This window comes from Protopterus annectens, chromosome 16.part0 (genome assembly GCF_019279795.1).
Source record: "Protopterus annectens isolate FY-2018-M chromosome 16.part0, PAN1.0, whole genome shotgun sequence".
Classification (NCBI taxonomy): domain Eukaryota; kingdom Metazoa; phylum Chordata; order Ceratodontiformes; family Protopteridae; genus Protopterus; species Protopterus annectens.
In genome coordinates this window covers 39063125-39087002 of record NC_056750.1, presented here as the reverse complement: position 1 = coordinate 39087002, position 23878 = coordinate 39063125, and the positions used below count along the sequence as shown (strand labels likewise).

Sequence of the window (23878 nt, the reverse complement as noted above, 5' to 3'; positions counted from 1 at the left end):
ATAAAATCCTTGGCCTTGTTCTGAAAGAGGAACCTTTTCTATAGCTTTCATTTACATTAAGTTGGAGATTTTTTTCAAAGCCTCTGCCCTTTGATTTGGTGGCAGGTCTGGCATGCCTTTTCTTTTTGGTAATGTGTGAAAATGGAACCTGTATCCTCGGTCTATTATTTGTAGTGTCCATTTGTCTCTTGTAATATTGTGCCAATTGTCTGAGAATAAAGAAAGCTTTCCACCCAAAGGTGCTTCTAATTGAGCCCTGGTTGGCGGAATCAAAGCAAAGTCATTGAGTCTGTCCTTGTGCAGCAGTTGTAGGTCCTGCACTACCTCTCTGGTTGGGAGGCTGCCATTGACGTCCTCTGTAGGAGCCTCTAGCTTGCCCTCTACCTCTGGCACGCCTGTTCTTGCCTCTCTGAAATCTTTCTGTGTCCGGAAAGGACCAATTCTTGGCAGGCCAATTTCTGCTGAAACTTGGTGGTTGGACTTGTAGAAAATCTTTAACTGTTTGTACAGATTTTGCCTTTTCCTCAACCTTCTTTAAGACCTCCTGAGCAGTGGAGCCAAATAACTTTTGCTTTTCCAGGGGAGCATCCAGAAGCTTAGCTTTAACATGGTCTGGCAGAGATTGTTCCTTCAGCCAAGCATGCCTACGTATGACTGCACCTGTCATAGCTGACCTACATGAAGCTTCCAATGCATCATAACCACATTGTAAGAAATGGTTACTAACCTGCTGGGAGTTATGTACCAGATCCTGTAGTGATTTGCGATCTAGGGGTTCAGGTGAAGACAGTTTCTTATGCAATTCATCTAACAAATACTCTTGGTACTGTATCATATGAAATTGATAATTTAATGCCCTCGTAGAAAGAGTAGCAGAAGTATACACTTTTTTTACCCCATCTCTCTAAAGCCCTGGACTCCCTTTCAGAGGGGAGTGGATTTTTAGAGGTGGCAGCCATAACCCCTTTAGGGCCCTGGGAAATAGTTTCTGGATCAGCAGAGTGGGCCTTGTAAAGAAAATGATGCGAGTCCGGGACCCTGTAGTACCTATCGGGTTTGACAGGGGCCGGGAAGAGTGTCAGGGGTTATGCTAGACTCAGAGTACACATCATCAATGACATTCAAAACAGGAGGAATAGCCAAAGGTCTATGCTGAGGTAAATGCAGAAAAGTTCTTAATCTTTTCCTGGAATCAGAAAATTCCTGGCCCTGCCATTTGAAATGCTCTCTCATAGTGTGAAGGGTCTCACCAAAGGATAGCTTTTCAGGAGGGAAGGCCGAGGGGATGGATTCCTCTGCATCAGAATCCTCGTAGGCCGAAAAAGCCTCCTCCTGGTAGTCCGAGAGCAGAGCCATCAGAGGCCTCCTCTGAGGAGTGGGGATCAGAGGGCTCAACCCTGGGCCTTTGTCTAGAGGAGGTTGAGAGCCCCTGAGGTTGAGATCCCTAATCAAGGAAATAAGGTCCTCTGCTAAAGTAAGAATCTGTGAACTTGTAGAGGGTCCCTGAGGAATAACCCTGGGAGGCATAGCTTTTGTATGTTTAGCAACTTTAGCCCTGGTGAATGCCTTTATGGACATGGATGCAGGAGGCCTAGCTGCACCACGTGCTGGAGTAGTTTTGTCTAGAGGAATGGTGTCGGAAGTTTCCAAAACACCAGTTTCTGAAGGAAATTCAATAACCGACTCAGCAGGGGCCGAGGTTGTCGGTTGAGCAGTTTTGGGTGTCGGAAGTACCAAGGACTCGGTTTCAGCCAAGACCGAGACACTCGCGGTAGGCCTGGCCATGGTTTCAGCGAAACCGCGCCCGCATGTCGGTCCTTGTCCTTCAGTTTCTTTATTAAATGTGAAGTCGGAGTCTCATGGCATTTTGTATGAAAACTAGCCCCAAAAATTCCTCTGCGAACTCCGCCCGACGTCTAAGAGTGCGTCGGTTGAAGGAAGCACAGGCTGAACAGGCCGAGACGTCGTGGTCTGGGCCTAGGCAGGGGAGGCAGTAAGAGTGGAAATCCTTATGAGGTATTTGTTTCCCACAAGTTAAACAATTATTAACTTTATCTGACATCGGCTGAGGCAAGAAAGAGTCCGCAACGGGGTACTTAGCTTTCGAAGTCTTCGGTAGCTGAATTACAGGAGCTGGCCGACCGGCACTTGCGAACTGCTTCTGCTTCGGGCACCACGCGGCAAGAAAGACTGGGGAAGATGGCGTTGGCTGACGCTTTTATACCCCAGGCACTCTGACGTTGGGGAAGGGGCGACGTCAGCCGACTCCGGACCCAGACTTTGGAATCCGGCCGACCGAAGGGCTGCCTGAGGCAGGACAACCCATATGTGATGACTGCAGATGCATCCTTGAAGGACATCCAGTGGATACAGTAGTCGGCTAAACAATAATATTTTGGTGAGAGCCACTGTCTTGAGAAACCTCTTCACCACCCTCTCCACATCATCATCTGAAAGACTCCTGGACTATCGAGAGGAGTGGGTGGATGATAGTGACTACCACCATAGACTGTAGAAGCGGTGACTGTGGAGCAGACCGCATCGGTTACAATGAAGGAGATCTTTTAGTTATGTACTTACCATAACTTTAGATGTTTGGGATCCATCTCGAATACATTCTGTACTGATGGGCTCGGAGCCGATCCCTCGGCTCCGACTCGGCACGCTATGCTATAGAGTGAGGCCTCTTATTGGCTGAGCTATTTCTTATCCCAGGATGCACCACCACTAATCCCCCAGATCTTGTTTGTCCGCATTCATGCACACATGCACAACTTGTTTATATAACATTGTTAGATGTTTCAAGATGAAACAACAGGATTCGGACCTTCTGATATCCTCTGATCTCCAAGGCAGGGGGAAGGAGGGTGGGTTATTGAATGTGGCGAGATGGATCCCAAACATCTAAAGTTATGGTAAGTACATAACTAAAAGATGTTATGTGATCCTATCTCGCCTACATTCTGTACTGATGGGACAGCATCCCTAGCACCTAAATCCTGGGTGGCTCATTGGAAAACACTCCTGAGCACTGTGGAACCAAATGAAGCTCGTCCCCTAGATGCCACATCCAATTTGTAGTGGGAAATGAAAGTGCGCGGGGAAGACCATGTAGCCGCAGCACAAATGTCACTAATGGCAAGCTTAGAATGAAATGCTATCGAAGTAGCCATAGCTCTTGTAGAGTGAGCTTTGACAGAGGTTGTAAGCTCTTTATTAGAATAAGAATAAGCTTGAGTAATACAGTCCCTGATCCATTTGGCAATAGTGACCTTTGTGACAGCTTTGCCCAATTTATTGTCTGCAAAGGATACAAACAACTGATCTGTTTTCCTTGTTTGTTTGGTCCTATCTAAATAAAAACGCAACTGCCTGTGGACATCTAATGTGTGGAATATGAATTCCGCTTTGTTAGAAAATTTCGGAAAGAAGACTGGAAGTTCTAATGATTGTTGTAGGCAGAAACTGGAACAAACTTTAGGGACAAAGGAAGGATTTGGTCTGAGAGATACTCTGTCTTTGTGAAAAACCAAGTACGGAGGTTTCACAGACAAAGCTTGAAGCTCTGAAACCCTTCTGGCAGAAGTAATCGCAACCAGAAAAGCAGTCTTCCACGATAGAAATTTTAGATCACACGTCGCTGCCGGTTCGAAGGGGAAGCAAGTTAAGGCGTAACACCACATCGAGATCCCATGGAGGAGCAGGATGAGAAATCGGAGGTCTTAAAAGCAGCACCTTTCAAGAAGGTCTTACACAATCTGTTGCTCATTAAAGGTGGGTTTATAGATTCGTGAAAATTGGAAATAGCTGCCAATTGAACCTTGATGGTAGAGACTGAAGAGCCTTGATTGAAAAGAGAAGTTAAAAATTTTAGTACCTCTGATACGGGAATAGAGATGGGATCCAGGCCCCGGAGTTGAGCCCAAATAGCAAATCTTTTCCATTTGCTAGAACACAATTTCTTTGTAGCAGACTTGCGGGCCGAAGATAAGATGTGTACAACATCTGGATCCAATGTATGACTCCTGACTATAGTTGGAAGAGTAGGAGCCAAGCCGTCAATTTTAAGGTGTGAAGGGACTGGTGGAATAGTCCCGACTGATGAACCAAAAGGTCTGGGATCTGATCCAGGAACCATGGACCTTCCAGAGCATACTTCCGAAGATAGGGGAACCATACTTGATGAGGCCAGTAAGGAGCAACTAAGATCATTTTGCTCCCCAAGAGAGATGCCTTTTGAATCATCCTGGGAAGGAGAGGAACTGGAGGGAAGGCATAAAGCAAGCCGGTGGGCCAAGGATGGGCTAGTGCGTCCATGGGGCTCTTCCCCGGAGCCAGGGTGAGGGAGAAGAACTTTTTGCACTTCGCATTTAGAGGAGTCGCGAAGAGGTCGCAACACGGAACTCCCCATTTGCTGAAAATCTGATTTGCCACCGTGATGTTCAGAGACCATTCGTGAGGAGAGAGGATGGTTTTGCTCAGTCTGTCGGCTATCACATTGGACTTGCCTGGGATATGAGTAGCCACTAGGAAGCGTTTGGTCGACACTGCCCATTCCCAAACCCTCATGGCCTCTCTGCAAAGAGGCTAGGATCTGGTCCCTCCCTGTTTGTTCAAGTACCAGACAACTGACATGTTGTCTGAGTGAACGGCAATCATGCCCTGAGGGAGGTAATCGTGAAGGGCTTGAAGGGACAGAAGCACCGCCCTCATTTCTAGGATGATGATATGAAGTAGGGTCTCTTTTGGGTGCCATTTGCCTTGGACTGACCTGCCCAGGGAATGCCCCCCCCCCCCCATCTGGGAGGCGTCTGTGGTCAAAGTGGCCGCAGGAGGAGGTGGAACAAAGGGTCGTCCCTGATCCAAATTGGAGGGCACTAGCCACCAGCGAAGGTCCCGTTTGCAGGTTTCCGTGATCCATATGAGGTGACTGAGAGGGAGTTCCTGAAAGGACCACTGAGCTGAAAGAAGCCACTGGAGAATTCTCATGTGCAACCTTGCAAGGGGAACTAGAAGAACCGTGGTGGACATGGATCCCAATAGTTGCAGGACCATTCTGGCTGGGGCTTTGGATCTGGGAAGTAAGGCTCGAACTTGAGACTGTATGGTTTGTATTCTGTCTGTAGGTAGATAGACCCGCATTCGGTTTGAGTCTATCTCTACCCCTATGAATCTTATGCGTTGAGATGGCAGCAACACAGACTTTGGCCAATTGAAGGTGATTCCAAGGGAATTGCCCAGTGATATAGTGGCTTGCAGGCTCTGCAATAGTAGATGCTTGGAGGTGGCAGTTAGGAGCCAGTCGTCTAGATACGGAAACACCTGGAATCCTAGACTTCTCAGGTGAGCAGTCACGACTGCCAAACACTTGGTGAACACCCTGGGGGCTGTGGTGAGACCAAAGGGCAGCGCGCGGAACTGAAAATGACTGCCTCCTAGGCTGAAGCGCAGATGTCTCCTGGGCGCTTGATGTACCATAATATGGTAATAAGCGTCCTTGAGATCTATGGAGCACATCCAAACACCTTTCTCCAGCAATGGGAGAATGGTTTGTAGGGTGACCATTCAGAACTTGGACTTTCTGACTGAGCGGTTTAGAATACTGAGGTCCAAAATGGGTCTCAAGTCCCCGGTCTTTTTTGGCACCAAAAAGAATCTTGAGTAAGTCCCTAATCCGATCTGGTCTGCGGGGACAGGTTGGATGACTCCTTTTTGCAGCAGCTTTGAAACTTCTGAGGCTGCAGTTTCCCGTTGACTGGGTGGCGGGTCCGGGATTTTTTTGGACTGAGGTGGAGAGTGAGAGAAAGGGATGGTGTAACCTCCGGCGATAATTCGAAGCACCCATCGGTCCTGAGTGACTTCCCAGGCTTTTAGGTGCTTCGAAAAATGACCCCCGACTGGCTCCGGAGCTGCACAGTCGGGCAATCCCTCAGGGACTGTGAAAGGCTGAAGAGCCACGAAAGGACTCGCGGTCTCCAGTGTTGCGAGGGCCTCTGCCGCCTCTGGGACGGCGTCTTCCGGAAGAATTTCCCTCCCTGCCTCTGGAAGGGGATCATCCTGCTGAGAGGGTAAGACTTCTGAGATCTACGGAACCACATTTTCCCTCCTCTTTTAGCCTTGGGGTAAGGCCGAAGGAGTGGAAAATCGTGCCCCTGACAGTCAAAGTCTTACCCTCCTGCTCGCAGCGGTCAGTGTGTCCTTTACCTTGGGTCCAAACAGGAGGACCCATCAAAGGCGTCAGCAAAGGAAGACTTAAAGGCCTCCATGAATGACACAGGCGGAGCCAGACTTGTCTCTGTAGAGCAATGCCTGTACCGCTCTACTCGCCTCTTCGGCCGCATAAGAAATGAGCCTCATGGACGAGTTTGAAATGGACGACAGTGTAGCCAGCTGAGAGCCAACCGTCTGGGCCAGCTCCTCAGGCAGGTTACCCAAGAGGGTATCGGAAAGTTCTTTAATCAGATCCCTCTGAAATCTGGTAAAGTGCATAAGGTAGTTCAAGGACCTTAATGTAAAGGCCGCTGAACTTAGGGTGCGCTTTCCGTACCGATCCATGCTCCTAGACTCCTTATTAGGAGGATGGACAGACATCGAAGCCTCTGCTACATCTTGCTGGGTAGCAGATGCCACCACCAAAGCATCTACAGCCACACCTTTAGTTAGGAACTCTTTTTCAGGGGGTGCTGAGAGGAACTTATTAGGACGAGCAGGCACCGGTTCCACAGAGTCTGGGTGTTCCCATGCCCTTCGACAGATCAAATCCAAGAGCTCGTTGAAGGGCAGAGACACCCAGGAGGCGGAGGGCTGAGCCCCGAAGGCCTTAAGGAACACCGACTCATCAGCAGAAGGGGGTTTGGACTACCACCCGCCTCGTTGTTTAAGGGCTTCCAGGATGTCTGCAAAGGAGACATCATCTGAGGACGACTTAGGGGACCCTTCTGCATCATCGAGATCAGTGTCTGATGTAAGAGACTCATCAGGGGAGTCAACGTGCTTCCTCTTTCCTCTTGCACGATCTTTTCCTGGAGGGTTCCTCCGAAGAAGCTTCAGAAGGACCTCCAGGAAGGGGGGAAACCCCAGTGGGGGTAACCTCAGGCCCCGGGGCTCCGCTGTTTAAGGACAGGGGAACTGCCAAAGACCCAGTCTCGGTATGCAGGGAAGGAGATGGGGAGACTGTGGAGGTAGCCAAAGATGATTTGGCTAACGCACTCCTCATAGCCCTGAAGGCGGGACCACCAGAATCCTGGGAGGGTCCCACCTCTGTGGCCACGACGGTAGACGGCACTCCCGCAGCCGACGCACCGAGAGGAAGGCTTGGGACCGAAAACATCAGTCCCGAAGCATCTCCCCTGGGGCCGACGGAAGAAGTCCGCGTACCGAACTCCGACTCAAGAGCCGGAGTTGGGGTAAGGGTCTGGCCCGACCCTAAAACCTCCACCGGTTCCACCAGCACTGGCTCCAACGGTGCCGAGGCTGTTGGACGAGGAACCATAGTAGCAGGGTGGACCATCGGCTCCGAAGCCGAATGGGCTGGAGCCAAAACTAACTTTTGGAACACCGGAGACTGGAAGAGTCTTAGGAGCACCCTGTCGATGTCCGAATCAGACATCTTGGAGGATCTGGACGATACCGATCGGGTCCGAACCGATTTCTCCATTGGCTCCATAGGACTAGGGGACCGGCTCCGAATGGATTCTATAATTATCGGTTCCGAGGGAGATCTCAAGGCAATTTCCCTCTGTGCCGATGAGGACTTCGGCGCCGAAGGGGAAGAGTCTGAGTCGGCAACCCTCATCGGCGCCGAAGGGGAAGAGTCTGAGCCGGCAACCCTCATCGGCTCCAATATCAGTGGAGCCAATGAAGGTGACCCGCCTCTCGATGCCCCAGTCCTCGGCTCCGAAACCAGAGGGGTCGAGACTGGAGGCATCGAGGCAGACCGTTCCGCCCTCGGCTCCGAAGTCCGTGGAGCAGATGGAGAAGTCTGCCTAGGTTTTTTGGCAGTCTGTTCCGACAGACTGGTCGGAGCCGACGCTTCTTTCTTTTTTGAAGGAGAGGGAGAAGAAGATAAAGCCTCCTCGAAGGATGGCTTAATTAACCCTTTAAGGATTAATTTGTTTTTCCTCTCCTGGAGGACCCTTGATGAGAAGGCGTGACACACGCTACATGACTCTTGTAGGTGCTTGGCGCCTAAACAATAAACGCACGAGGAGTGGTCGTCCGTTATGGACATCTTATAACCACACCTTGCGCACTTTTTAAACCCGGAGGGTCTATGTTCCTTAGACATTTTGACTACCTAGGGAAACAGATTAAACACAGTGATAGAAAACTAAGAAAGTTTAAAGTTTTTTTTTTTTTTTTTTTTTTACACAAAAACAGTACACAAACTAGTAGCACAAAAACACATAAATTGAGGGTCAAGACCCTCTAACTTAAGCAGGTACTTGATCAGTAAAACACAAAACGCTAGCTAGAATAGGGGAAGGCCCCTCTAACTTAAATGGGAAACCTTCCCTTAACGAAAAACACAATTCTCACAACAAAAATTTCCAAATACACTCGTACAACAATGATAGCTGTTAAAACAGCTTTTGGGTTCAATTAAACAAAATTTCTGACAGGAAAAGTCTGAATAAACAGTACTTAGCCCAGCCAAGTTTGAGACCACATCCTAGCTTGTAAGCGGCAAACGAGATCTGGGGGATTAGTGGTGGTGCATCCTGGGATAAGAAATAGCTCAGCCAATAAGAGGCCTCGCTCTATAGCATAGCGTGCCGAGTCGGAGCAGAGGGATCGGCTCCGAGCCCATCAGTACAGAATGTAGGCGAGATAGGATCACATAACATCTAGTCCTTTTATGACTTCTAGATGGCTCAGAGGACACTGACAGAACCGCAGAAAATAAGGTCTTGTCGGACCCAAGAGGTTTCGGCTCCGAAGAACTAGTAGATTTCTGTGTGTGTCTCGATGGCTCCGAGGTCGGAACTGACAGAGGTGTCGGTTTGGGGGATTTCCCTGGTTTACTAGCCTGATTCCCTTCCACTGGACTGTCAAAAGGCCCATTCAGTAAACCTCGCAGAATAAGCTTGTTTTTGCACTCCTGCAGGACTCTGGCGCTGACAGGATGACAAATAGAACACAAGTCCTGCAGGTGCACGGCTCCCAAACAATAAACACAACTCGTATGTCCATCAGTCAGGGACATTTTTTGGGAGCACGAGTCACATTTTTTGAATTCAGGCGGTTTGGATTCTTTGGGCACTTCTTTTGACATTATCACAACAACAATAAGCACACTACAGCAACGTACAATACACTGAATTTATAGATATCAGGAACAGGAAATCTACAACTCTACAATAACCACTACAAAACTACATCTAACTTTTTTTTTTTTTTTTTTTAAACAGCAAAAACAGAAGGTAATGGAAGGGGGAGAGCCTCTAAGTTAAACAACAACTCCCCAACCGAGGACAGCAAGCTTATTCCAACCTAAAACAACTGCTACGAACTATACTCAAGTTACTGAAGTACATCACCCCCCACAACATGTCTCACTCGCGTTTTCTTACCTCTGTGAACAATATGAAGGTCTCTACATCATCATCATGATACAAATGCACATCAAATAGCTGTTTTATTTCAAAGTGATCATTACAAAAAAGTTATCAATGATGTCTGCTCCAATATTTACATATGGAGCTTTAATGTGTTATTTAATAAAGTACTGAAATATCTTCTGTTTAAATTTTTCTGTTTAGCTACACACACTGCATACATACTCATTATATATACAGTGAAAACTACTGAAAAATATTTTTTCTGCCTAATAAACAAACTGTTGGTAGTTGAAAACCTACCACAGACCACCTCACCAAAACAAACACTTCGACAGGCAAGGCCCAGCTGTGACAACACAATATAAATAGTGTGAAGTGAGAGGTACAGCTCACAGACTATCTTTGAAAAGAAGCACCCAATCCTTATGAAAGACCTGGATCAACAAATCAAGTTGTGTGTGGTGGTGGGTTGACTATCTTAACAGGGGCTAACGTTGACAGTTCACATGGCTCTATACTGGGGTGATGTTTTCCACTATTATTCGCAGATATAAAAGTAAGCTAGCTAGCACCGCTCTCTTGTGACAAAGCATAAAAAAAATCATACGCTTAGTAAACAGCTTCCAATGCTAAATAAGGTTCCGCAGTCAGTGCCAAGAGATTATCCTCTGCATGACACTTTCACAATTTGCTAAGAGAAATATCACACAATTCGATATATTTCAGAACACGAATGAACTGTACTCACCTTTGCTGGATGCGTACATCTACTTGCACTAATGGTATGATTGCCTCCAGCACTTTACTAGCCGAGCCTGGTAAAATCTCCAGAACTTTCCTGTCAATTGCCATTTTGTCCACAATAGTTTTGAAATATCTCAGGGCACTTACAACCTCCTTCTCCTGCTCTTCAAGGCGATTTAAATGCTGCAACAGAAAGAAAGCAAGCTTATTTCCACACTCAATGTTGGACAATGAACATAAAATGTTGAAAAGCACCTTTGAGTTAAAGACACCAGATTGCCTCATGCATAGAAGGAAAGAGCAGTCTCTTGTGATCACTAACAAAATTTCTAAAGTAATACAAACATTAATTTGATACTTTGCTGTCTCAGGCAAGTAAAGAAAAGTTGTGTAAAATCTTACATTATCATAGATGTCCTTCTCTTCCATGTTGCAGTATTCAACATATGGGTTTACTCTATTTGCTTCGCGAACATCCGGCCAGTATACAAAAGTTTTCAGTCACTGTATGGTGCGTGGGACATCTGACATGGCTCAAGGAACGTGGGCCATAAAAGTGACATCTGCATGCGCAGTCCTCAGAACTGTAAACCCAGTCGGAACCAGTCCTATGCCAGTCCTGTGCCACCCAGAAAGGGAAATGCAGCCTAACAAGAGGTTATAAGATTTTACACAACGTTTCTATGTCCTTCTATTCCCATGTTGCAGTATTTGACATATGGGTGAGTGCCAAAGCTCACTGTGAAGGAGGGGTGGTGGTCTACTGGCGGTCTCCAGGAATTCATGAACAACAGCCCTGGCAAAATCTGGCCTGGCTCTGGAAATGTGGCCTAACTTGTAATGTTTCGTGAAGGTGTGCACTGATGACCAAGTGGCTGCTTCAAGAATGGTAGAGGTATCCAGAACCCCGAAGAAGGCTCCTGAGGAGGCCATAGCCCTGGTGGAGTGTGCTTTAACAGTACCTTGCAGGGGATTTACATTGTTGTTTGTAGCAGAAGGTGATGGCTTTGGAAATCCAGGTAGAGAGAGTTTGTTTGGTTACTGCCTTCCCTAGGGCTCTGGGGTGGAAGGAGACAAAGGGTTGATCAGCCTTGTCTGATAGGCTTGGTTTTATGCAAACAGAACCTGAGTTGTCTGTGAACATCCAGGGAGTGAAGTACTTTCTCACTGTCCTCCTGTGGGTTAGGGAAGAAGGTAGGTAGGTGGATGGCTTGATTCAGGGACAGGTCATTCACCACCTTGGGCATGAATGAAGGGTTAGTTCCAAGAGTAACCTTGTCATTGTGAAAAACTAGGAAAGGTGGAATAACCATGAGGGCTTGCAGCTCTGATACTCTTCTGGCTCTGGTCAAGGCCATGAGTAGTACAGTTTTCCATGTACAGTATTTTAGGGAAGATTTGTCTGCTGGCTCAAAAAGAGGAAGCATGAGCTTTTACAAAACACAGTTAAGGTCCCAAGGGGGTGGGGATGGTTTCCTGGGGGGCCTCAGATGAAGAACCCCTTAGAGAAAAAGCTTAGCTGGTAGTCTGTATGCTAGAGGGGGGTCCAGAGGAAGGCAAGCTGAAATATCAAACAAGTGGGCTTTAATGGAGGAATAGGCCAATCCTGTCTGCAACAGCTCACACAGGTAAGAAAGAACTAGGAGTCTTGCTTGCAAGCGGGTCCAACTGTCTTGTTGTGACACCATATAGAAAATCTCTACCACTTTGTAATGTAAAGGTAAGACTTTCATGTATTTGGTTTCCTGGCCTCCTTCAGGACAGTAAGCACATCCTCATTGTAAATGTGCCTGATGGGAATCAGAATCCTATCAACCGCAGGGTGAGATGCAGTAACTGCCACTGTGGGTGTATTTGGGATCGCTTGTGCTATGTGAAAAGATCCACTCTGAGGGGTGCCTTGTGGTGACTGCCCTTGGATAGTTGTATGAGTAGGGGGAACCAATGCTGTCTTGGCCAGTTTTTTGGTCTGTCTTGCTGGATTTTCAGCAGGACCTTCTGGATGAGTGGGAAGGGGATGAATGCACAGAGAAACTTCCCCTTCCAAGAGAATGAGAAAGTACAGTTGTGTACACTTACCATAAATCATACCTCCCAACCATCCTGAATTACTTGGTTTTTACTGAGTTTTGGGGGCCAAATAATGGGGTGGCACGATTCCCCAAGTGGTACCCCTTCATTTCCAAGTATTTCCAAGTTTTTCTTTATTTTTATTTCTTTCTGCTTTTCGAGCTAACGTCATCAAGTGCGTGATGACGTCAGCTCCATCAGGGCTACTACCAGCCTGTCGGAATTGAGCTTGCATTCCGGCTATTCAAATGGAGAGTGGGGAAGCACTTAAGTTAACAGAAATTACAGAATGTGATATATGGATCTCAGAAAGGAGCCGTTAAACTGCTGTATTATCTTTGCTTGCCTTCTGTTTATTTTGTTTGAACAGAACTGCTGTACTGTCTGCCTGACAGGAACGTTATCTGCGATATACAGAGCAGAGCTTGCATTCCGTTACTGAACAGAAGGGAGCCGTTCTCTTTTATTTGTTAGAACAGAACTGCTGTACTGTCTGGCTGGAACATTATCTATTGTATGGCTGGCAGGAACATTATCTGCGATATACAGAGCTTCAAGCTTGCATTCCATTTCCATTACTGAACAGAAGGGAGCTGTTTTTGCAACGTTCGGACAGGTAGGATGTTTAGTGTTACAGAAGTGTGTGTGTATGTGCATGTCTGCAGGAGTGTGAATGGACTGAGGTGTGTGCGTGCGCAACTATATTTATATCTGCCTTTTTCAATCTCTCTGTATGTAGTACAGATATTGATAATATAGCAGCAGAGACAGAAAGCAAGAAACACTACAAAAAACCCAACAAATAAAAGTGAACATTCACAGGATTCATATGTTTAAAAATAAAAGATCCATGTTTGAGATCAGCACATTATTTTCCACAAAACATGTTTTATTAGGTCTCAATTATTTTGCCTAATTTATAGCATGCAACGTTTAGTGAATAATAAAGACTAACTTTGTTAGCAATGTTTTTTTAACTAATATTTTTATAGTTTGTGCAAAGTAGTGCTGTGTGACATGGAAACAGCATTCTTATGCATGTGTTTCAATATCTCATTTTGGCCCAGAATATTGGAAAGAATTTTAGTACTGCATTGGACTAAGAGGCAGTGCAATAAAATGTATTTATTTATGTATACAAATATGTATGTATGCATTTATTGACATTAGTTAACCAAATAAAAGCACTGGCCCAAAGACCCTTTTAGCACACGACTCTGGCCAGGAGGCACATACAATTTGAAACAATGATAGAGAGCACTGGCCATAATCTTGAAAAAATGAGACAAGAACAGTCATCCTAAATACTCTCAAAACATTACAAGTCAGACAATGATTCTAAATGTTTTCAAGACATGAAGTAAAATATAAACAAATTCATATTCTAAATATATCTCATCAGAATGCTTAAGTACTATATTTTTCCATGTTGTAATATGCATTTTGCAACATTTCATACTTTCAGAGTACGTTTTCAAGCTTACAGATGTCATTCGAATACTGATATACCACTTGAAATGTTATTATCCAATGTGTATCAAGAAGTGACCTTTTTAAGTTAAGAGTTTCTGAACATCTAATTTCCATTGGAAGATTGTTCTTTAACTCAATAAATCTAGCAGAAAATGAATTTGTAAATCTAACAGGAAATGACATGTGCCTCCTTTTTGAACTATAACAGCTAATAGCAATAAACGAACCATATGCGAGCACAGTAGGCTGAATGCATTTTAACACGTGGGGTGAGGCAAGCTTAGCTAGATCTTTAATTGCAATACTCCAACAATTGCTTTGGAAAATAATGTTATTATGAAATAATATGCATGCTATACATGTTGTACTTCTGCAGTTCATGATTACATGCGTGTAGAACATGTTGTGCACATCTGCCTTGCAAAGATAGCATAGCAACAAGTCAGAAATTGTGTGGTAAATGTGGCATCAATTCCACATAGTTCAGTATCACAATCACAGTATTACTGTAACTGCCCTTTACAAATTAACTACAATAGCAAATGAGTTTTACCCTGTTACATTGCATCTGCTGCACCTTCCTTACTGACTATGGCAGGAGAGAAACAGCACTGACCATAATCAGGATGTCTGAGTTCATAAGTGAGTCACTACAAAGAGTGCATGAGGGTGACATGCTGTGCAGTTATTGTAAGCATTGCATACTGACAATATATGCATTACTCAGCCAGTAATGCAGTGTTCCATACCCTGAATATAGCAGGACTTTGGACAGTGGCCATTAAGGATGGATAAATATTGCTTGCAGGCTACAGCTATACGAACTTGCTGTATCATGCCTTAGTGCTGTCTAGTAGTCAAAAGCTACTAAGTTTCAACTGCACTGTTTAACACACTCTGTATATAATAGTACAGTCGCCATCAGGTGGTATTATGTGCTACATGCCGCTATTAGCATGGTGTACCATGAGTATAACAGTATAATTATCTGCGATATACAGAGCTTGCATTCCAGAAGGGAGCCGTTTTTGCGACGTTCGAACGGGAAGGATGTTTAGTGTTACAGAATTAAGTGTGTGTGTGTGTGTGTGTGTGTGTGTGTGCGTGTGTGAGTGTGCTACAGGGTAAAATGAGCCTAAAGTCTATAGCCACCACCACGTCTGAATTCATGCTTCATATTTTTTTTATCTGTTCCTCATAAAATCTGTGGTTTTCAGGATTTTTATGGCAAACAAACCACTAAAGGGTTGAATTCACTAAATAATGACAGGCATTTGAATTTCAGACTTCATATTCTTCAGAAAATAAATGGTAACACAAAACCTTTTATTCTATTAATTTAAGTATTTGAAATGTGTCCCTATTTTGGGGCTGTATTATCCCATTATAGACTGTCCATGTTTTTTGTGCTATGACGTTGAGAGCTATGGTGAGAAGTGAGAACTGAATTCTGTATTACCCCATTATTGGCTTTGTCCAGGAGGTTTTTTGTGCTAAGAGTTTGAGCTATGGTGAGAAGTGAAATATGAATTCACTAAATGATAGCCATTTAAGTGTCAGTCTTCCTATCTTACAGGAAACTGCTGATATGGCATAGTGGTGTGTTGCTCTGACTGTACTACACAGGGTCCTAGGTTTAAGTCTTGGTAGTGAAATGCACATTTTATTCTAGCAACTTTCCAAAATTATACAAGTGATGTTTAAAATGTGCCCCTGGTTTGTGGCCTTTGCCCCCCCCCCCCCCAAAAAAAAAGTGGAAAATAAGTGCAAGAAGCTGTGCAAGATGCCTATGGCTGATACTACTGTCGTTTTATATATATCATATATATATATATATATATATAGAGAGAGAGAGAGAGTGGGGGTGTGGAAATAGACTTTTATGATGGAAATGTTCTGAAGTGAGCAGTTTTGTCATTATTGGTTCATGTATTTTGTTTCATTGCCTACTGGAAAAATGTTCAAACAATAAATTTAAATGTGCTGCATTGTACAAGGAATATAACTTAATAAAGTCAGGAAGGTATATTAAAGAACACATGCACGTTTGTTGTGTTGTGTGCAAGGGGCCAATGATTTGAAAACAGCCCAAAGGTAATCTTTATCCACCACTGGCCAGATGCATTTTTCTCTGGATGTGGTGTGGGTTTCAATGCTGTTTCAATGAATGTGAGTTTCAAGGACAGAGAAATTTGAATGCGAGTTTCAAGGGCAGAGAAATTTTAATGCCAAGTCTATTTTCATTGTGAGACAGTTTTGCTTTATTTAATTAGCAGATGTCTATGAATGTTTGTGCATTGTCCTGTAAAATGTAAAAATAAAATATAAATTAATGTAGAAGTAAAGCAGTATGCACACATTAGTGTTTATGGTAAATGGGGCAAAATAGCCAGGTAACGGGACATTGGAATGGCTGCAGGGGGACTCTGGTGTCATATTTTGTTCTGTCAGTTTGCATTTGAAAGCTGATATCCCACAATTCCACTGGAGTGGGTGGGGTTACATAATTATGTATGTAAATTTATGTTAATCAGCGCACAGATTTGTACCTATTTTTCATGGGCCTTGTCCAGATTTTTGATGATTCCAGGTTGAGAGGTATGATATAAATGTAGATGTAGTGTATTCACAGTTGCAGTCATCACACTTAGGTTATTTGCCTGCAGGTATCCCTCAGTGGGCCAGAATACCAGAGTCTTAGGATTTCTGTCAGATGCTGTCACTTCTTCTATGACGCCAGGTCGCTAGGGGTATAAAACAGGCAGCTGACGCCATTACATCAGTTTTTCTTGCCCCAAATGTCAGGAGCCCCCAAATAGGAAGCTAGTATATGGTGGGAAACACCACCAGTAAAAAGTAAGTACCAATGCCATTAAGAATGGCCATAGAGAGGAGAGGTAGAAAGAAAGAGAAAACCAGGGGGCTGGAGGTAGGTAAACTAGGACTGCAACAGTGAATACACTAACATCTACATTTATGGTAACTGTACAGAACTGTACTATGTTCTTTGTGTTTCACTGTTGCAGTCATCACACTTGGGTTGATTCCCAAAGCTGAGGAAGGGTGGAGGCAGTCAAGAAGTGTTAGGGCTGGCTAGCAGGCCTTGTAAGACTGATGTAGCAAATTCAGCTCTGGATTTAGAAAAAACAGATAAGTGGTAATGCTTGGTGAAGGTGTGTACAGAACTCCAGGTTGAGGCTTCCATAATGTCCCTGGTAGATACTCCCCTGAGAAATGCTGCAGAGGTGGAAGTAGCCCTAGTGGAATGTGGTCTGATCCCCTGTGGGGTAGGTTTTCCATTGTGCTTGTAGTAGAAATGGATGCAGTGTGCTCTCCATTTGGAAATGGTTTTGAAATGGCCTTACCCTCTGCCCCTGTAGCAAAGCTGACAAGCAGCTGGTCAGATTTTCTGAAAGGTTTAGTCCTGTCAAGGTAGAACCTGAGCTATCTGTGCATGTCCAAGGAGTGTAAGATCCTTTCCCCTTTATTCTGAGGGTTAGGGAAGAAGGCTGGCAAATGGATGGATTGGTTTAGAGCCACACTGGACACCACCTTAGGCATAAAGGATGGGTTAGTCCTGAAGGAAACCCTGTCATTATGAAAAATAATGAAGGATTCCGCAGCCATTAGTGCCTGTGACTCAGACAATCTTCTTGCTGAAGTTATGGCTAAAAGCAAGTCTGTTTTCCAAGAGAGGAATTGTAACTCTGCTGAAGCAGCAGGATCAAAAGGGGGAAGCGTGAGCTTTTCCAGTACAAAGTTAAGGTTCCAGGCAGGGGTGGGTGCTCTCCTAGGGGGCTTTAAGTTGTTAGCCCCTCTCAGGAACGGTTTGATGAGAGGGTGAGAAAATAGAGGTGGCTCAGTATTATAATGAGCTGAGATGGCAGAGGCATGAATCTTAATAGAGGAGAAGGATATGCTTCTGTGAAGTAGCTCTGCTAGGTAATCCAGGATTAGATGTAAGGAGGGTGCTGCTGTGTCCTTCCCTTGAAACTGATTCCAAGAACAAAATCATTTCCACTTTTCAGCATAGGATTTCCTAGTACTAGGCCTTCTGGCTTCAAGAATGACATCCAGCACCTGTTTGAGGAGGGCTGCTGGTGGTGTATTCAGGGGATAAGCCAGGCTGCAAGGTTTAGTGTTTGCAACTGTGGATGTAAAATATGTCCCTCCTGCTGAGACAGCAAGGTAGGAGTCTGGTGAAGGTGCCAGGGTGACACTGTTGTCAGACTGCGTAAAAGTGGGTACCAGTGCTGGTGTGGCCAGTCTGGGGCAATAAGAATTGCCCTTGGCCTGTCCTGTTTTATCTTGAGTAGTACTTTTGAGAGGAGGGGCAGAGGGGGGAAGGCATAAATTGAGAGGTTTTCCCATTGGAAGGATAAGCCATCCACCTTCCAGACCCTGCTGTGAGGGTTCCTGGTGCAGAATTTGCTCAACTGGTGGTTCTCAGGGGAGGCAAAGAGGCCCACCTCCGGTGTCCCCACCTCTGGATTAAATCTGGATTAGAAGGTTAAAGGTGTTGGGCTCCAATTTCCACTCATGTGGGTCTATGAGACTTCTGCTTAAGTAGTCTGCCAGTGAATTTTGTTTGCCTGGCAGGAATTGAGCTTGTAGATGCACTTGGCTGCTCAAGGCTGTGTTCCACAGGGCCATGGCTAACCTGCAGAGTGGGTAAGAATGGGCTCCCCCCTGCTTGTTTATACACCACATAACTGTGGTGGTGTCTGTTTTTATAAGCAGTTGTCCTGGAAGTATTAGGTATTTGAAGGCTGTCAGAGCATTCTGTACAGCTAGCATCTCTTTTTGATTGATGTGCAGGAGAATTTGGCCTGGGCTCCAGTGGTCCTGAATGTATTTGCCTGCCATGTGAGCCCCCCATGCATAGTTTGAGGAGTCTGTTGTCAGGGTTTGGGCGGCGAGGGGTTGAGTGAAAAGCAGTACCTTGTTGTGGTTGCATGCTTCTGCCCACCAAAGGAACTCTGCCCTTAGACTAGGTATGATTGGAATGACTTTTTCCAGGTCTTGAGAATGTTGGCACCATGACTTAAGTACCATTGAAGTTTCCTCATATGTAGTCTTGCATATGGAATTAGCAGAATACATGAGGCCATGAACCCTAGGGCTTGCAGTATTTTCCTTGCAGACAGCTGGGTTCTGGTGGCCATTTGAAGTAGTTTGTCAGATAGACCTGTTTTTCTGAAGTGAGGAATGCCGTATCTGGGAAGTTGTGTCCAAACGTGCTCCCAGGAATACAATCTTTTGACCGGGCACCAGTTGTGATTTCTATTCATTGATGGTGTACCCCAATGAAGTGAGAAGACTTTTTACAAATGCCAGGTGCTGAAGCAGTAATTTCTGACTGTCCACCTGAATCAGGCAATCGTCTGAGTATGGAAAAATGTGGATACTTCTCTGCCTGCAGAAAGAAATGGCTGGAGCCAGGCATTTTGTGAATACTCTGGGCACAGTAGACAAGCTAAAGGGAAGTGCAGAGAACTGATGGTGCATACAGCCTGCCCTGAAGCGTAGATATTTTCTGCATGACTCCATTATGGATATTTGCAGATAAGCTTCTTTTAAGTCTAGAGTGACTAACTAGGCATCCTTGGCTAGCATTGGGAGAAGCTGCTACAGAGTAAGCATCTTGAATTTTGGGATCACCAGAAAGATGTTGAGAATTGATAGATCCAGGATTTGGTGCCAAAAGCCCTCTTTTCTGGGCACCAGGAAAAGTCTGGAGTAGAAACCCTGCCCCCTTTGTTCTACTGGAAGAGGTTGAATAGCTCTGATATTAAGCAGAGAAAGTACTTGCTTTGAGCCTCTGCCCACTGGTTTGGGGAAAGGTCTGGAAACCTGCTTGGGGTTGGCAGTGAATGGAAGTAGAATCTGTACCCCTGGGATACAATGTTTAGGACCCATCGGTCCTGAGTAATAGACATCCATTCTTTTGCATGAAGGGCATGTTTTCCTCCTAGGGGCACAAATAACTGGACAGGGCTGGGAAGGATAATTGAAAAATCATTGTGAACATTTTCCATAAGGGGGTGGCTTACGACTCCCTGTTTTTTTGAGGTGGGAGCACTCCATTGTTTAGATCACTGCATACCCTGAGACTTTTGTCTGGGTGGCCTGTTTCCCCTGGACTTGGTCTAAGAAGCCCTGGAAGGGGCTGGAAAGGACCAGTTTTTAGAAGGCCAATGCCTACTGAATCTAGGTGGTTGCACTTGTAAGAATTCTTTAAAAGTTTGCATAGATTTAGCTTTTTCTTCAATCTTTTTAAGAACCTCTTCTGCTTTGGTGCCAAACAAATGGTCCTTATTTAAATGAGCGTCTAGTAATTTGGATTTGACATGATCTAGCAAGGTTTATTCCTTCAGCCAAGCATGCCTTCTCAGTACAGACCCAGTGACTGCAGTCCTGCAAGATGCTTCTAGGGCATCAAAGCCACACTGCAAAGTATGCTTACTAACTTGGTTTGCAGAATGTATTAACTCTTATAAATCTTCATTTTCTGCACAATCTGGAAGTAATACCATTTTTTGTTTAATTAGTTCCGTAATATGTTGCTGGTACTTCAACATGTGAAATTGGCAATTCAATGACCTGATGGCAAGAGTTGTGAAGGTATATACCTTCGTACCCCATTGGTCTAAAGCTCTGGAATCCCTGTCTGAAGGGGTAGGGTTTTTGACTGTAGTAGCCTTAATACCTTTAGGTCCCTGGGAAATTGTCTCTGGATCTGCAGTAGGGTTCTTGAAGAGAAATTTCTGAGAATCAGGTACTCTGTAGTACTTGTCAGGTTTCCTAGGAGCCGGGGGTATAGTGTCTGGAATAAGACTGGACTTAATGAAGAAATCATCTACAACATCCAGGACAGGGGGTATGGCTGGAGGCCTGTGCTGAGGCAACTCTAAAAATTCTCAGAGTGTCTTTTTTGGACTGAGGGTAGTCCTGGCATTCCCAGCAGAAATGCTCTCAAAGTATACAAGGTTTCACCAAAAGAATAATCCTCTGGAGGGGAGGCAGAGGGAATGGATTCCTCTGCATCTGAATCCTCATAGGTTGATAAGGGCATATCCTGATAATCAGAAGGGTCAGAGTCATCAGACTTCTGGTCTGTAGAATCAGAGCAAACTCAATTCTTTTGTCTCTTAGCATGGGAAGGCTGGCTTCCCCTAATTGGGGTAATCAGGTCTTCAGCCATTCTAAGCATTTGCTTTTGTGGCATGGGAGCTTGAACATGCTCTTTGGTCGTCGGTTTTCTAGGCGTAGTGTGTACTCTGGGCCTAAGGAACTCGGTAGTTTTGGCTAAAAATAAAGTCGCTGGTTTCATTCGAACATTGGTAGGTCGGAATACACCCTCAGAAGCAGATGCCTGCACAGCCGCTCCGGACTCATCCAAGGTAGAGACATCTGCAAGTTCCATTGTTGAAGAAGCATCTTGCGGCATACTGGACTCTGAATGGGTCTCAGCAGAGGCCTGCGAATCCGTAGAAGCGGGAATCAGGGGATGCAAAGGCACTTCACTGAGTACCGGCGGACTGGCAACTATCTTAACGGTAGTGTCGGCGGCAGTTTTGGACCTATGTGGTCTGTCTCTGTATTTATCTTTACGCTTTTTCGGAAGATCGGTAGTCAGATGGCTTATCAAAGCCATTTCGGAATATGGAGAACAAGAGCAAAAGAATTTAGCGACAAAGATTGCCAGACGACGAATGGTTGTGGTCTCGGCCTAAACAGGTGACGCAGTAAGAATGAACATCTCTGTGAGGTATTTGCTTTCCACAGGCAAGACAATTAACTTTTTCTGACATCGGTTAGAGCAAGAAAAAAGGATCCCCAACGGGGTACTTAGCTTTAGAAGACTTCAGGTTTTGAAACTTGAAAACGAAAATTTCAGATAGCGGCCCACCGGCACTTGTGAACTACTTCTGTTTCGGGCTCGTTCTTGGCAAGAAAGACTGTTGCAATGGCATCAGCTGCCTGTTTTATACCCCTGACGTCATGGAAGAAGCGACAGCATCTGATGCAGAAATCCTAAGACTCTGGTATTACGGCCGACTGAGGGCTACCTGCAGGCAGATAACCCAAGTGTGATGACTGCAACAGTGAAACACAAAGAACATCGCATCTGTTGCCAATGCCTGAGGATGTGGTACCCTGATGTAGAATCCAGGAAGTTGCCTGTTGATGGAGGAAGCAAACAGGTGTATTTGAGGTGTACCCCACCGGTGCACCAGATTCAGAAAGACATCCCTGTGAAGCATCCATTCGTGGTTGTTTGTGATGGTTCTGCTGAGACCGTCTGCCTGGGAGTTCTGTAGAGAGGGAATGCAGACTGCCTGCAGGGTCACTCCCTGTGAGGTGGGTAATTCCCATACTAGGAGAGCTAATCTGCAAAGTAAGACTTGGTCCTTCCCTATTTGTTGAGATACCACAGAACTGTGGTATTGCCTGTGAAAAACTTTTGTCGACCTTGCTGTAGATATGGTTGGAAGGCTCAAAGGGCCGGGAGAATTGCCCTCATCTCTTGGAAATTGATGTGATCTTGTTTGTGTGCCTCTGGCCACAGACCCTACACTTTGACAGCCAAGAGTTGCTCCCCAGCCCAAGTCTGAGGCATTTGTGTGCATGTCTGTGTGGGTAGGGGTGGTTGGAGGGGAATACCTGGATTGAGGATCACTTGTGTCAACCACCACTGGATTCTAGTTTGAGGCATGATAGGAAGGGAACTCTGTACTCCAAGGGGTGGGAGTGTTGGGTCCAGACTGACCGAAGGTACCATTGCAACCTTCTCATATGAAGTAGTCTTGCTAATGGTAACATGGGGATAGTGGCTGCCATGTAGCCCAGAAGCCTGAGGTACTGCTTTCCTGTCAATTCTGCTGACTGAAGGAACAAAAGTAAGTGGTCTGTCAAGTTTTTCACCTTTTGAATGGGGAAGATAGGCTTTCATGATGTCTGTCTGAATTATACACCTCAAGAAGACAATTTATTAAGCAGGTTCCAGGTGGGACTCTGGGTAATTTATCTGGAATCCCAGAGACTGTAGGAGGGCAACAACAAAGAGTATATATTGCAGGAGGGTCTCTTTGTTGCCTGCCTATCAGCAGGTCATCCAGATAAGGGAATATCTGGATCCCCTTTGTCCTACAGAAGGCAATCACTGGAGCCAAGCATTTGGTGAAAACCCTGCAGTGGAAAGCCCAAAGGGCAAGGCAGAGAACTGAAAGTGAGAAGGGCCCATCAAGAACCTCAGGTATTTTCTGAAAGTGGGCTTTATGGGGATATGAAGACAGGCATCCTTTACATCTAAGGTGGCCATAAACCCCTGGGGGATCAGAAGGGGAAAAAAGGTTGATAGGGTCAACATCCTGAAGGTTTGAACCTTTAGGAATAGGTTGAGACATGAGAGATCCAGAACTGGTTTCCAAGGACAGTCTTTTCTTGGAACCAGGAAAATCCTAGAGTACAAACCTCTTCCTTTTGCAGTGAGAGGCACTGGTTTGATAGAGCCTTGAGCGAGCAGTGTTCGTAGCACTGGCTGCAGGAGGTGGAGCTGTTGTTTTGGAGGTTGTGGGATGCCCTTTCGCATTGGGGGCATAAGCCAGGTCATGAAATACCCAATTTGAAAGATGGAAAGGACCCATTTGTCTGAGGTGATGAATGTCCACTCACAAGGAGGCAGTGAGAGTGGCGTACCAACAGAGGGAGAGAGAGGGAGGAGGAGGGGGTTGTAAGGTTGGCAGTTAGTCAGATGCTACCTGCCGTGTCTTGAAAGGGCAGCCTCTAGCTAGAGGATGGTGTAGCTCTAGTTGGAGGGTGTTGCTTTCTGGTAGGTTTTCTAGACCTTGATGGAGCATAGCAGGGTGATAATGCTTTCTAATTAACTGTGTTTTAGCTGGGTAGTTCCTTTGAAATTTTGGAATATGGGAGACTAACAGGTGTTTCAAATCTTGCATTTCTTTCCCCTTTTGCTGAAGTGACAAACAAATCAGGCATTTTTGTACCATCAAAGCTGTGTTGTCCAG

At 45.4% G+C, this 23878-nt stretch overlaps 1 protein-coding gene across 1 annotated transcript in view; it reads right to left on the bottom strand.

Moving 5' to 3' along the window:
• RAPGEF1 (Rap guanine nucleotide exchange factor 1) overlaps positions 1–23878 on the bottom strand; it is a 2911094-nt gene that overhangs the window by 2022158 nt on the left and 865058 nt on the right. Inside the window, exon 3 of the mRNA XM_044058589.1 lies at positions 10309–10487. Coding sequence (XP_043914524.1) covers positions 10309–10487 — 179 coding nt within the window. The remainder of the gene's footprint in view (positions 1–10308; positions 10488–23878) is intronic.